The following is a 14,592-nucleotide window of genomic DNA, read 5'->3' as shown; positions in this document are numbered from 1 at the left end:
GTACATTTATATTTTAAAAAGTTGATTCAGGATTTAATGAATCGGTATTGCGTTTTTCAAACTAAATTCGATTTGAATCGGGAAATCGATTTTTTAAACCCACCCCTAGTTTGGTCACACAGGAGGAGCCTCACTCACATGCCCACTTTCCCATCAGGACATGGAGTAACACTGAGGAGGAGTCACAGTGGGAGTCACTCAGTCTGAACTTTGACCTTCAGGTCGATCTGTTTCTGAAATCTGGAAGAAGCGAGGAATGAAAGACACGTTTGGTGATCTCCACACCACGAGGTGGCGGTAAACCCCTCCGCTTCTGCCAACACCAAAGAAGAAGAAGGAGCAGGGGGAGAAGAGGAGGAAGGGGTCGCGGTGCGCGCTCAGTCGACGGAAGATGGCGGACACAGAAGGTGAGCACGAGGCTCGTCTCTTCCAAACTTTCAGCTTTTAGTTTTAATCAGAATCAAATTCACGTAAGAGACCGGACAGAACCAGAACCTCCGCGCCTGCGCACATCCGCTCGCTACGGGCAGCCTCTTCGACTGAGCAGAACTGCGTTTAAAAAGCGGGAAACACGTTTTCCAGAAAAAACCGCCTTTTGATCGTAAATGTTCTGAGTCTGTTTGTTGGGTTTAAGGTTCGGATGATCTGGGGACCGGTTCGAGCTCAGGTACACGTGACAGTGTGTGTCTGCGTGCGTGCAAGCGGCGTGTGTGCAGCACGTGTGCAAGTGCAAACTGAGTTTACCTGTTCAGGTGGATCGTGTGTTGATAGGATCTGATCAGTGAGCTGGATCGGATCAATCCGCGGATTTTAATCGATCTGCAGGTTTGGTTGAGCTGCTGGGAGGTCTCGGTGCCGACTGAGCTGGGTTTGAATCAGTTTCAGTCAGTCTCAGCTGGGATCGATCACTGATTGATTATTATGATTATTACGATTGGGTCCAGTTCACTGCATCGATCTGCGGCCGCGTTAAACATCCTGATTATTAATCGCCTGATTACTGATAAGTTGAGCAATTGAGCAAGGCCTGTTAGCTCGGTGTATTAGCCACTTCATGCTAACAACCACGTGTGGCAGGGAGGCCACGTGGTTGTGCAGCTGCGCACGAGGGAGAGAAGAATGAGCCGATTTAACCTGTGAAATAATTACAGTTCGTGTCGTCACCATTTTGGCACCAGATGATTTTTTTTCCCCACCTTTTGTGTTAGATCATCTTAAAGCAGGTCAAAGACAGAAGTCTGCCTGCAGACTGAGCATGCTCATTGTCACCCTGATGTCAGGTTTGTTGGTTTTTCAGCAACGTCAGTGAAGAAGAAGAAGAAAGTGAAGAGAGTCAGTGAAGAAGATCTTGGGGTGAGTCAGAAGGTCAGAGGTCGCCGTTTCAGCGCCTGGCACTGTGAAGTGTGTGAACAAACTTCTTGTTTTTGTTGTTCAGGAAGTCCAGCAGAGCGGGGACTTCTTCATCCGCCCAGAGTCCAAAGTCGCCTCATTGGACACGTCGCAATGGCCGCTGCTGCTAAAGGTAGGTCACCTGAGTCTGCCTGTTATTGTCACCATACTACTTCCTGTCAAGTCATGGTCGTGTGATGTGATGAACCTGTTTATCCATTCGCTGAGTGCTGCCTTTGAGTCGCAGTCGGTGCTTCTGCTCCCGTTCTGGGGGCGGAGCCTCTCGGTCGGGGTCCTGGCAGCGTCCCGGCGTTCTGCCGGACGACAGACGGAACCTCGCCAAGAGAACGGCGCAACTCGACCGCTGCCAAGACGACTTCCTGTTCTGATCATATGACACTGCAACCCATATCCAAGAGCCTGACAGTGTGCTGTGTTGTTGCTCTTCAAACAGGAAGTGACGTTCTGACGCCAAAGTTGTGTTTTTGTTTTTTTTTTTATCTGCAGAACTTTGATAAGCTGAATATCCGGACGGCGCACTACACGCCGTTACCGAGCGGCAGCAACCCACTGAAGAGGAACATCCACGACTATGTCAGGTACCGCCCCGCCGACACACCTCACCGATACGCCATCCCAGCGCCCCTCTGATTCTACTTGCTGTTTCCTGTCAGGTCAGGCTTCATTAACCTTGACAAACCAGCCAACCCATCATCCCACGAGGTCGTGGCGTGGATCCGGCGGATCCTTCGAGTCGAGAAGACGGGTCACAGCGGCACGCTCGACCCGAAGGTCACGGGCTGCCTTATCGTCTGCATCGACCGAGCCACCCGGTTGGTCAAGTCCCAACAAAGTGCAGGTAATGATTACCACTTCCTGTTGGAGGTGATCATTGTGATGCCACACGTGTTGATCTGACAGCTGATTGGTTCACGTCTGGCAGGTCACACCTTTGCAGCGATCAATTGCTGTGACCAGTTTATGATCAGCTGACAGGAAGTGGTTCACCTCTGATGTAGTCCGGCTCGCCGTCTTTGCCCCTCGCCAAGGCGTGGGCCCAGTAAACTGCCGCCGCCTCACTGCTCTCTGTGTTTATTGCAGGTAAAGAGTACGTGGGAATAGTTCGGCTGCACAACGCCATCGAGAGCGAGCACGTTCTGGCCCGGGTAAGACTTCCTGCCGCCAAGCGCTCGCTCATCGATCTGCTCGAGTATTGATTAGCGTGCTTATCGATCATTAGAAATCTCCTTTTTGATTAAAAACATCCTAATACAGTTTTCCTGAAGCTCTTATTGGCTGGCTGCCAGTCATGTGACCTCCACTGACTGGGATTATATCTGCAGGGGCTGGAGACGCTGACGGGCGCTCTGTTCCAGCGGCCGCCACTGATCGCCGCCGTCAAACGTCAGCTGAGAGTTCGAACGATTTATGAGAGCAAACTCATTGAGTACGACCCCGAGAGGAGGCTTGGTGAGCGAGACGATCATTTGCCGTTTAATCGCTTCACCTGTGTGGGGGCGCAGTGATGTCACAGGTCACGTCTTTCCCGCAGGTATATTCTGGGTGAGCTGTGAGGCGGGGACATACATTCGCACGCTGTGCGTCCACCTGGGGCTGATGCTCGGTGTTGGAGGCCAGATGCAGGAACTGAGGAGGGTCCGGTCAGGGGTCCTGGGAGAGAAGGTGAGCGTCACTTCCTGTGTGATGTCACTGTGGTTTCAAAGTGTTGAGTCCAGGCCCGCTGCTCAGTGCAGGTCTGTCAATTGAACTTTGACACAGAGACGGCGATGGAGAGGTGGCGGACGTGGCGTGTCCAAACCCCGAACCCGAGTATCGCCGACATGTCATCGCAGCACTTAATGATGACATCACTCACCGGATCTCTGTTTCAGGACAATTTGGTGACGATGCACGACGTGCTGGACGCTCAGTGGCAGTTCGACCACAACAAAGACGAGTCGTACCTGCGTCGAGTCATCTTCCCGCTCGAGAAGCTGCTTGTGTCACACAAACGCCTCGTGATGAAGGACAGCGCCGTGAGTCTTCCTTGCCATCCTCCCAGTTTAGAAAACAGCTGTGAATGTTAAAGTGGAGGTCACCTGTTTGGTAAAAGTCAGGCAGACGCTCGCCGTATTTCACCTGTTTGTCAGCGAGATTAACAGTCATTGATGAGCTGCTGAATTTTACCTGCACAGGTGACACTGAAAACATCTGTCTGCAGGTGAACGCCATCTGTTACGGAGCCAAGATCATGCTGCCAGGTGTGCTCAGGTATGAAGACGGCATCGAGGTGAACCAGGATATCGTTGTCATAACAACAAAGGGCGAGGCCATCTGCACAGGTGAGTTAGGTGGTGTGACGCCGTCATGTCCTGGTCAGGTGAAGCCACGTGATGAGTTGAGTAGCTGCAGCAGCTTTCGGGCCGTGATGACTTGCTATCTATCACCCATAACTGATGGCTCCGCCTCTGCTCGATCGAGGTTATCAATTAGCGATGGGATCATTGACCAGTTTGTTTTTGTGCAGCGGTGGCGCTGATGACCACAGCGGTGATATCCACATGTGACCATGGCGTGGTGGCAAAGATCAAGAGGGTGATCATGGAGAGGGACACGTATCCCCGCAAATGGGGCCTGGGACCAAAGGTGCGCCTGACAACACTGATCAGCTGTGAGCGAATAACCCGATCGAGTGTTTAACGAGTTTTTGTTAATCAGGCGAGTCAGAAGAAGATCATGATTCAGAAGGGACTGCTCGACAAACACGGCAAGCCCAACGGCAGCACGCCGGCCGACTGGAAGGACCAGTACGTCGACTACAGGTACGTGCAGGGGCGGGGTCCAAGTGGAGGACAGGTGCACGTTTCTTATTCAGACACAGTAAAAACACTTGATGATTCTGTAGCGTGAGGTAAAGTCGGGCAGGTGAAGCAGACAGTTATCCCTCGCCGAGCTGGCGTGCTCTCCGAGGGAGTCGGTCTGCGACAGCAATGCTCGGGTCTGAGCTCCTTCACTCAGCTTCCCGCTGATCTGCAGCTCGCCTGAGAACAGTCATGTGACGATGTCCACCCCAGCTGTCACTCTTCTGAGTTCAGCGGGAAGTGTTCAAGGTTTTGGTTTGTTTGTTTTTTAAACAGTGTCTCCCAGGCGACCGGGGAGTCGGGCGATGCTTCAACAAAGGTAAACTCGAACAGTAATCACTCAAATCAGGTGTAGTCTGAGCTGATGCTGACCTTTGAGCTCTGATCTGCAGAGGAAGCGGGAGGTGACGGAGAGTGAGGGTGAAACACCACCCAGCACACAGTCTGCAGAGGAGGCAAAGAAAGAGAAGAAAAAGAAGAAAAAGGAGAAGAGGCTGAAGCTGGAGGAGGCGGAGGACACGGGCCCAGAAGCACAGGTGAGTGCGTCTGTGACGTAACTGTGCAGCAGGAAGAAACTCTTAAACGACTGCACAGAAGCTTGTCTGCATTTTTCAACAGTGTGCGTGTGACTCATGTTTTCATCATGGCTTCTTCCTGCAGGTTGTGGAGAGCGCAAAGAAAAAGAAGAAGAAGAAACAAAAGGAAGGTGACACAGAGTAAGGAGTCTCACGTCACCCCTGAGTGCAGATGGTTGTGGGAGTTCGGCATGCAAGCAGAACATAACGTTATTTTGTAAAAATATTTTTTTAACTGTAAATACCTGTTTGTACTTAAGATTAAATGTTTTTTGTTCTGAAACTGAGCTTGAGCTTTTTGTTTTTTTTGGTTTGTTTTTTGAAAATTTGACCTGGGAACAGAAATAAAAGCTTTATCGTATACTTGTATATGTCATTATGTGACTTCAGGACACAGTTGAGAAAATTGTAGCTGGTCTGGTTGTAATCTCATTACATTTCCTCCTGAAATGCAACAACGATTGTAGAGGAGGGGGTGTGGCAGCAACTTTCCACTTCAGCTTATTAATCAAGACAGTGTTTGGATTCATTTGAAAGCCTGACTGAGCTTTTTCCACCTGAGCTCAGAAACCAGTCCTGTTATCCAACTGGCCCTTACTCAGTTTAATTCCTTTTTAATCTGATTTAGTGTTTGTCCCAAATAAATAATTACATTGCCTGACGGTCAGTGCTCTGTTAAGCTGAGCAGTCCTTTAACTAATAATGACTTTCTTCAAAAGTAAAATTTTTACCCTGAGAAAAAAATATTTGAAGAGTTTCAGTCAGGTTTCAGAGCTCAGCACAGCACAGAAACAGCTTTAGTGAAGGTTACAAATGATCTTATGGCCTCTGACAGTGGACTCATCTCTGTGCTGGTCCTGCTAGACCTCGGTGCAGCGTTCGATATTGTCGACTAGCGGTGGGTTTTGTTTATCTATTAAAATCGATTCTAGCTTGGACAACGTGATATCGATTCATTAAAATCCTGAATCGATTTTTAAATTTATTTTTCCTGAAACGCCAGAATCTCAGGTTAAATCTCACAGAATTTCAACAACCACCAAACATTTAAAACAGTAAATGAGAGCAGGAACACGCTTCTGCACAGAGACGTAAACACAAAGCGCCGACGGATCAGAATCAGTGAGATGTCGTCTTTCTTTGGGGCAGGGATAGCTCAGTAGGTAGAGTGGCGGCCCCATGATCAGAAGGTCGGGGGTTCGACTCCACTGAACGGCCACCCTGAGGTACCCCTGAGCAAGGTACCGTCCCTACACACTGCTCCCCGGGCGCTGCATTGGTGGCTGCCCACTGCTTCACTGGGTGAATGGGTTAAATGCAGAGGAACTATTTCCCTATGGGGACTAACACGCACACTTTACTTTTACTTTACTTCTCACCGACGACACAGTCGGGGCTGAAAGCCGACAGCTCGCTGATTCTGATGTTTCGGCGCTGGAATATAACGGGAAAATAACAGGACTGGACTGGGACAAAATATCGGCATTTTGACTAGTGACCGGACCACCATGGTATTATAGGAAAAGTCATAAATCCTTTAAACCCTTTATAATAAGCTTAAACCTACACCACCTTCCCTATTCTGGTATTCTGAACAGTAACACATACCTATAACTAAAAGGGTTGCCAACTCCCAGCAAAAAAAGGAAAGAAAAAAAGTAGGGAACCACTCCCCCACCCTCTGCCTCAAGATGCTTAACTAACAAAACTGATTTAAATTTAATGCACGTATACAACAAATGCACATAAATCTATTATTTTTCTCCAGTAATTAAATAGATTCAACATCTTTCTTCAACAGAATTGCAGACTGCACAGATGGTACCTTAACAAAGTAAAGAATCCTATAACCTACTAGGGTATATACTAACTAGACTTAATATTTACTGAATATAATAATGGATTTCTATACATTTGACATCAGATGAAAACGTTGGTTGAAAGATTCAGATAATTATTTGTTAAAAGTGAGACATTTTAAATGAGAATAAGAAAGAAAAGTATTTCTTTGTGCCCCCCTCTCCCTGTTAATGCCCTACCTGCTCCCCTGGCAACTAGGGCTGCCACGATTAGTCGACTAGTCACGATTACGTCGACTATCAAAATTGTCGACGACTAATTTAATAGTCGACGCGTCGTTTGAAGCTTTGTAAGATCCCAAAAGACGCAGGAATAAGTGGTAGGATTTAAGAGTGTAATAACGGACTGAAACAGAAGATGGCAGCACTGCATGTACAAGGATGCCAGCTGCCGTTAAACCCCGAAGAAGAAGTAGCTGTGTCCCAAAATTCATAGCGCGGCCCTGCTCAGTTTCCAACAATGGCGGCAGCTAGTTGGTTTTAATATTACTCTTATTATTCTTTCTGGGTCACAAAATAAATGTTTAACATATTTTCAGGGAATGTAGCTGTGTGAACCTCAAATATCTGCTCAGTTTATCAAGACACCACATATTTTCAAAAGCGCTTTCGGAAACGTCTGTTACCCACTAGCTCGATAGCGAGCCGGGGGCAAGGCTCACTAGAGCCCGTGAGAACACCGGACTCCCGGCTTCAAACCCACCGCCGTCTTTCGCTACTCAGGTTAAACATGATATATAAGTCACTTAGATAACTTAAAAATGTTATTGTTTGGCTTTTTTCAGTATTGTATTTGTTCCTGAGTAAATCGGTTTGGCTGAGATTAAAGTTATAGTTTTTACACAGCTGAATAAATGTCAAGCAGACAGCTGATTATCAGAAGCGTGAGATGCTCGATAATATACTCTGGTGTCCTGTTATATTTTAGATAGCAAGGAGCAGACGGCTGAGTTTATTAAACTCCATCGAAACAATCTGCAAATGTCATTAAAATTTAATAAACTTTATTTGTCTTTATTTTTAGTTAGCACAAACCTGAAACACTTAAAGCTGTAAGCTAATGATAGTTATATAAGAGCAGATGCTGCTGGTGCAATAAGCTGTACGTTTTACGTTCAACGGATGCATGATCTGATTAGTGACTAATCGCAAAAATAATCGGTGACTAGTCGACTACCAAAATAATCATTTGTGGCAGCCCTACTGGCAACACTTTGCTAGACCCGCCCCTGCGCAGTTACCAGCTGTCAGCTACTTAGAAAAGGATCCTGGTGTTATTTGTCTCTCAGAAACAGTTCATAACTTCCCTTCAACTCATTCATGTCACCTAAAAGGTAAACCTGTTTCTCCATCACCTGTTCAGCTCTGATGATTCAGTAAGGACATCTCCTGGTTTCATCTGCATGTTTCCCTCTCACCACATATCCATACCGACATCATGACCAGCAGCTTTACAGCTGTGGCTCCAGCAAACATCAGCTGATACTAGAAATTAATATTAAATAAATGCTAACAACAGCTGATCAAGCTTAAACGTGCTGCTGTTGTTTAATGCGATCTCCGCTGGTTTCCTCTTTCTGGCGCAGAGAAAAAAGCCGATCAGCTGATCATTGATCAGTTTCATGATTGAATTAGCAACTTTCTAGCTGAAGTAGTACGGGACAAATCCCGTTCCTTTTCACCTTTAAAGTTTGACCTCCTCGGCTGTAATTGGTCCAGCCCAGAGTCGATCATGACCAACTGGCCAATCCACCACTGTTCATTTATACCGTTAAAAAAAGAAAAGGAAGAAAACCCAATCGGCCCATAAAAACGAAAAATCACTAGCGGCCCACTGGGCAAATGAGTTCAAGGACTTAACAACATTACTTCAGTTACATTACACCAACATCTCTGATACATTAGCACTAAGGGAACACTGAATGTATGTCCATCTAAGATTACCACAAAGTAAAAGATCTCTCAGCAACATTATGCAACATTTTAGGCACTATTGCCCCGATCAGATCAGTGAGCTGGGATTTTTCTATTCTAAGCATGAGCTACTGTTACAGCAACAGACATTAATGCTACTGGTGTCCCACACAACAACTCAATGTCCACTATGTGAAGGAGCCAAACACATGCCTGCTCCTCTCATTAACAGAGATAAACTGCTGGCATATTGGTTTTACATCTATACTGTCCAGTCTCTCCTGGTGGACATACAGCAGCATTGTTTAATCTCATTCGAGTCATTGTTGACTTTAGCCATGTTTTCTGAGAGCACTGAAGCTTCTTTCAGCCTCAACTGAGGATACTGGGATGACTAAAAGCAGCCTGACAATTGTCATGATAATAAATACTAGTTAATCTACAGCACCAAATCATCAGCCAGTCACCCGTGACCTCGCCTCTTCACCTCTGAGCTACAACATGGCAGAGCTGCCTCTGTCACCTGATGAATAACAGTGAGACATTCCACATACATGCAGTCACACATGTGCTTCAAATACAGTCATGAACCACCAGGTCATCATCCAATTTCACCTGTGATCCTGTGTCACCATTGCTCTCTGAGCTTTGTGTTGGTTCTTCTGTCACCTGACAAATAGGACATACATGACAATAAGAATAAAATGTGGAGCTGCTTCAGTGTTTCTGTCACTTTGTGCAGATCTTGGCTCATCAGCAATGTTTGTAGCGTGAGTGCGTTTTTACAACAATTTGTGCAAACTGCACTACAAGGTGGATATTTGCTAAATCATGACTACATGATATTTCGTCTCAAAAATGAACCCTATGAATATGTCAGTACCATTACGATGAAATTATTGTGTCACCAACATTTTAACGTTAGACATATAATTTTAACAGCCTCTGTAAACTAATATCCTGGCTTGCTCGAGGCTGCTGTTTTCTGACAGTTTCAATCAAAATTAGAAATGCTGCTCTGAGACTGAGAGAACTAATAGTGCTGCCTGCTGTGCAGTTAGTTTCCCAAACACGTTATTCATGGTTACATACAGTTTCAGACTGATGTGGGCCAAAGCCTAGCATAGCCTGTAACGTTATTGTGACGGACACATTTTATGAGTGAACTTGACTGTAGGCGACTTACAGGTTTCTTTGAAAAACACTTTCTTATATCCAGGTTCTTCCTCTTTGCTGCCGTCCTCCTCGCAGCACAGGTTTGCCGCTGCTAAAACTAAACAGAGCTCCCTGAAAGGCTCAGCCAATCACATTGGCCATATTTGTCACATGACGTAGGACTCCAGTAGAGAACGTAATTTAACTTTTTCTGCTCCGCTGGGTGAATGAGACACTGACAGATCGGTTTTTTCTTTCTATCGGGTTGTTTTTCTTTACTCGAAGAGATCAAATTATTGGTGGGGACAATTCAATAATCGCTGGATCGCTGGTGGGGACATGTCCCTTCCGTCCATGCCAAATCTACGCCCTTGGTTCAGATGTTGATTCATGGTTTTCTTTTGTTTTTGATCTACTGCAGAATATTTTTATAAAATCCCAGGCCAGGAAAATCACCTAGATGTTTTTCTGTGATAAAGTCTCACAAGTGTCAGCATTCTTTTTATAGATATAAAAATATGGAAATGTACTGATGCATGAGCTGAATTATAATATTTCTGTCTGAGGCAAAATTTCCCCGAATCGAATTGTGGATTGAATCGATTCTAGAAATCACTGACGATACCCAGCCCTACTGTCGACCATAATATCCTATTAGAGCACGCTGTGGGTGCTCAGGTACTGCACTGCAGTGGTTTGAATCATATCTATCTAATAGACTCCAATTTATGCATGTAAATGCACACTAAAGTTAATTATGGAGTTCCACAGGGTTCAGTGCTAGGACCAATTCTGTTTACATTATACATGCTTCCCTTAGGCAGCATCATTAGAAGACATAGCATACATTTACACTGCTATGCTGATGACACCCAGCTCTATCTGTCCATGAAGCCAGATAACACACACCAATTAGTTAAACTGCAGGAATGTCTTAAAGACATAAAGACCTGGATGGCCGCTAACTTTCTGCTTCTTAATTCAGATCAAACTGAGGTTATTGTACTCGGCCCTGAAAATCTTAGAAATATGGTATCTAAGCAGATTCTTACTCTGGATGGCATTACCTTGGCCTCCAGTAACGCTGTGAGGAACCTTGGAGTCATTTTTGACCAGGACATGTCCTTCAACGCACATATTAAACAAATATGTAAGACTGCTTACTTTCATTTGCACAACATCTCTAAAGTTAGAAATATCCTGTCTCAGAGTGATGCTGAAAAACTAGTTCATGCATTTATTACTTCCAGGCTGGACGACTGTAATTCATTATTATCAGGAAGTCCTAAAAACTCCCTGAAAAGCCTTCAGTTAATCCAAAATGCTGCAGCAAGAGTCCTGACAGGGACTAGAAAGAGAGAGCAGATTTCTCCTGTTTTGGCTTCCCTTCATTGGCTGCCTGTATATCTTAGAGTTCATTTTAAAATTCTCATGTTTGTTTTTAAATGTTTAAACAGTCTTGCCCCAACTTACCCCTCTGAGCTTCTTTGTCCTTACCCACCCCCCAGGTCTGCTCCTGGAGGTACCCAGGTCCAAGAGGAAGCTCAGAGGGGGCGGGGCCTTCTCTGCCCCAGCACATTAGAGAGGCCCCCTCACTGTCCACTTTTAAAACACATCTTAAAACCCATTTTTACTCCTTGGCTCATGACACAGTCTGACCCTGATTTTATTGTTTTAAATGTAATTCTCATCATCATTTTTATACTATTTTATTATTGTTTTTGCTATTTGTGCTAATTTTATTATTTTAAATGTCATTTTTATTAATCAGCTTATTTTTTATTTCTTAATTTTTTAACATGTTTAATGTATCATTTCTGGCATGTCAAGTGTAAAGCACTTTGTGTTCAGCTTGGGGCTGATCTGAAAGTGCTATATAAATAAATTGCTTGCTTGCTTGCTTGTAGTTGAATGGTAAATGGCCTGCATTTGTATAGCTTTACTCAGTCTCTAAGGACCCCAAAGTGCTTTACACTACATTCAGTCATTCACACATTCACACACTGATGATGGCAGCTACGTTGTAGCCACAGCTGCCCTGGGGCGCACTGACAGAGGCGAGGCTGCCGGACACTAGCGCCACTGGGCCCTCTGACCACCACCAGTAGGCAAACGTGGGGTTAGTATCTTGCCCAAGGATATTTCGCATGCAGCCAGGAGGCAGCCTGGGATCGAACCACCGACCTGATTAGTGGCTGACCTGCTCTGCCACCTGAGCTACAGCCAAGCCAGTTGAACAAAGAATCGACCCTAACTCTCCGGTTAGGTTAATAGACAGAAGATCAATCAGTCTGATTAGTAAATCTGTAAGTAGTTAATTATTGGTTTGTTAAATGGTTGTTTTTAATGTTTTTCAGTCTTGTTTTGTTTTTTTTGTTTAAAATATTTGTTTGGTTTTTGAAGCAGAAAAAAAAATCCAGACAAAATAAATCAAAACAGGAAGAAGTTTTATTTTGACATTTACAGAAAACACGTGTCATTATTCAAAAGATTCAAATATGACATGTGACCTCAGAAAAAGGTTAAAGTTCAAACCGTGAAATAAATCAAATAAAAAACAAACAAACAACTTTTTATTTATCAACCGATTCAAAGTCCCGAAACACATTCAGTGTCTGAAATCAAAGGTTCAATAAAGTGATTGATTACCAAAGCGTTACCCAGAATGCAGCAGTGATAACGGCAGCTGCGGCCGGACCCTCACCATATCATTGAGTGTAACCATGACTACACAGAAGCTTTGAACCGGCTGTGTCCCCTCCCCCTGTGATGATGATGTCGATGAGCTCGTCCTTTCTTTCGTATCGTATCTGTGAGGAAGCCGCAGGTGAAAGAATAAATGAATGGTTCTGTTGGGCCCAGGTGGCTGATCCTGAAAGCCAATTGGATAGTAAGCTGAAGGTGATGCGATGGCCCACCTTTTGTTTTACATCTTGATCGCGGTGGGCAGACTCTCGCTGACTGGTCAGACACAGTGGCAGCTGAGCAGGTCTCCATGTGAGCTGGTGATGACTCTGACTCTGTGATTGGTCAGTCTCTGCAGGTCAGAGGTCAGCCGCAGCAAACGAGGACTCGGCTCAAAGATGACCCGGCTTGGGTCGCTCGGGTCAGGTCTGTAGTACGAATCCAGAACCTCCAGAGTGTCGAGGCGCCGCAGTCGCTGCAGCTGCAGGAAGTCATCGTCGGACACGTGCTGGTGCCTGAAACAGCGACGGCAGGTTACCATGGAAATCATCATGACACTTACAACAGAGACACTGCGTGTGACGTGTCGGGCTCACCTAATCCGCAGCGTTTTCAGATGAGGGAACAGCTGTGGGAGGAGTCTGATGAGGTCGGACGACGAGCTCCAGGGCTCCAGGTGAAGATGCTCAAGCTGCGGTGCCCGGGCGGAGACCACCCGCAGGTCGTTGGGCTGCAGGTCCACACACAGCGTCAGGCTGAGCAGCGAGGTGGGCAGGAAGTCAGCGTACGATGCCAGGGGGTGGCCTCCTATTGAACATGCAGACATAAGAGAGATGCTCAAATAGACAAATACGAAGGGGGGAAACAGACACTCACCGTGGATGCTGAGGTTGGTTAGGTGTGGCAGTGACGTCAGCCACGTCTGCAGATGACAGGTGGGTCCAGGTACGGAGTACAGGTGGAACACTGACAAGCTACGGAGGCGGGACAAAGGCTGCAGCGTTTCCTGTGTCACCACGGCGTCATAATTCAGCAGCTGCAAGTCCAGCAGCTGCAATGCGGCGTCACCTGCAGGACGATAAAACACACCTGAGCCATGTGACGTCTGATCTCACCTGTCTCTGTTCCATCTCAGAGGTGAGGCAGGTCAGCAGGAAGGCAGAACACACCAGTGCCTAACCATCAAGATCAATAATCTAACTATTAAATATCTCAGCAAGCGACTGATCCAGGTGTGCCTACCTGTGTGGTGGGCGGGGCTGAAGAAGTCGTGTGGAAGCGTCCTGTAGGTGATCATGGTCCAGGACAGGTGTGTGAGCTCGCTCAGGTGAGCGAGGACACCGCTGAGGGACGGGACCCTTAGGCTGCCGTCGTGGTGCAGCAGTAGCGAGGTCAGACACGTCAACTGACCAACGGTGGCCAACAGGTGAGAGGCAGAACAGGTGAGCTGCACGTTACAGAGGCTGAGCTGCGTCAGCTGCTGACTCAGAGGAAACAGGAAGTCCAGGTTCCTCAGCGGTATGGAACAGGAAGTGACGGACAGTCGCTGAAGCTGGCGGAACAGTCTGAGATCATCCACGCCCCCTTCTCTCCAGTCATCCAGTCGCAGGCCGCAGAGCGCCGGTAGCCAGGCGTGCAGCTGCTTCAGGTGCTTCCTCTTACCTGAGCGCAGCAGCACGTTGCCCACGTGCCTCTGAGCCAGGCTACGCCAGAACAAGCGGTTGTAGCGTGAGAGGTTCTGCAGCACCACGCTGAAGCCCCTCCACAGGGGGCGGGACTTATCCAGCAGGTGTCTGAAGTATGAGCAGGTGCAGCGCATGCTCAGTTTGTCCCTCCAGGACAGAAAGCTGAACACATTCAGCCACAACTCGGCCGGAAGCTGCAGCGCCATCTCTCACCTCCGATAATCGATCACGGAGCTACCTGAGCAGCGGCCCTGACGTCATCACAGCCGCAACACCGCCTTTTTGATTAGCTGATATCGATCCTTGATCGTGTCTATGGTCAGCTCCGACAGTTCTTCTCACTCTGCCTGCGCCTGCGTGATATTATTGATATCCAGATTTTAAAGATCTCCACAGAAAAAGAGAGTCAGTAAAAGCACGGCAGTCCCAGTGTTAGCGCAGGCGCAGTGACACTTACTTACAACATCCG

At 46.7% G+C, this 14,592-nt stretch overlaps 2 protein-coding genes and 1 non-coding gene across 6 annotated transcripts; 2 read left to right on the top strand and 1 right to left on the bottom strand.

Annotated features, from left to right (window-relative positions):
• The first annotated feature begins 303 nt into the window (after positions 1-303).
• Positions 304-5,112, top strand: dkc1 (dyskeratosis congenita 1, dyskerin). Of its 2 annotated transcripts, XM_084915225.1 has the most exons (15): positions 304-407; positions 1,298-1,353; positions 1,436-1,522; positions 1,897-1,988; positions 2,064-2,248; positions 2,491-2,555; positions 2,733-2,859; positions 2,942-3,072; positions 3,282-3,425; positions 3,611-3,731; positions 3,917-4,035; positions 4,108-4,211; positions 4,527-4,569; positions 4,643-4,786; positions 4,911-5,112. In XM_084915225.1, the coding sequence occupies exons 1-15, from the start codon at positions 392-394 to the stop codon at positions 4,968-4,970; spliced, it is 1,494 nt and encodes a 497-aa protein (XP_084771351.1). In that variant the 5' UTR covers positions 304-391; the 3' UTR covers positions 4,971-5,112. The 2 variants fall into 2 exon arrangements, with proteins under 2 accessions (XP_084771351.1, XP_084771352.1); XM_084915226.1 differs by lacking the exons at positions 304-407; positions 1,298-1,353; positions 1,436-1,522 and having other exon boundaries at positions 1,899-1,988; positions 2,069-2,248.
• Positions 3,775-3,851, top strand: LOC146365282 (small nucleolar RNA SNORD83). The gene has a single exon (XR_014798776.1). It is a non-coding gene; the product is annotated as a small nucleolar RNA SNORD83 (small nucleolar RNA).
• Positions 5,113-12,183: 7,071 nt separating the features above from the next.
• On the bottom strand, positions 12,184-14,581 carry LOC146365280 (uncharacterized). Of its 3 annotated transcripts, none has more exons than XM_084915457.1 (4): positions 13,681-14,581; positions 13,035-13,506; positions 12,672-12,953; positions 12,184-12,563 (listed from the first exon to the last, which is right to left on the bottom strand). In XM_084915457.1, the coding sequence occupies exons 1-3, from the start codon at positions 14,327-14,329 to the stop codon at positions 12,719-12,721; spliced, it is 1,356 nt and encodes a 451-aa protein (XP_084771583.1). In that variant the 5' UTR covers positions 14,330-14,581; the 3' UTR covers positions 12,184-12,563; positions 12,672-12,718. The 3 variants fall into 3 exon arrangements, with proteins under 3 accessions (XP_084771583.1, XP_084771584.1, XP_084771582.1); XM_084915458.1 differs by having other exon boundaries at positions 12,184-12,953; positions 13,035-13,245; positions 13,315-13,506; positions 13,681-14,579; XM_084915456.1 differs by having other exon boundaries at positions 12,184-12,953.
• Between the last annotated feature and the right edge of the window lie 11 nt (positions 14,582-14,592).

Source organism: Perissodus microlepis, chromosome 19 (assembly GCF_051167445.1).
Source record: "Perissodus microlepis isolate ML-2025 ecotype Zambia chromosome 19, ASM5116744v1, whole genome shotgun sequence".
Lineage (NCBI taxonomy): Eukaryota > Metazoa > Chordata > Actinopteri > Cichliformes > Cichlidae > Perissodus > Perissodus microlepis.
This window is presented reverse-complemented; position numbering and strand designations above follow the sequence as displayed.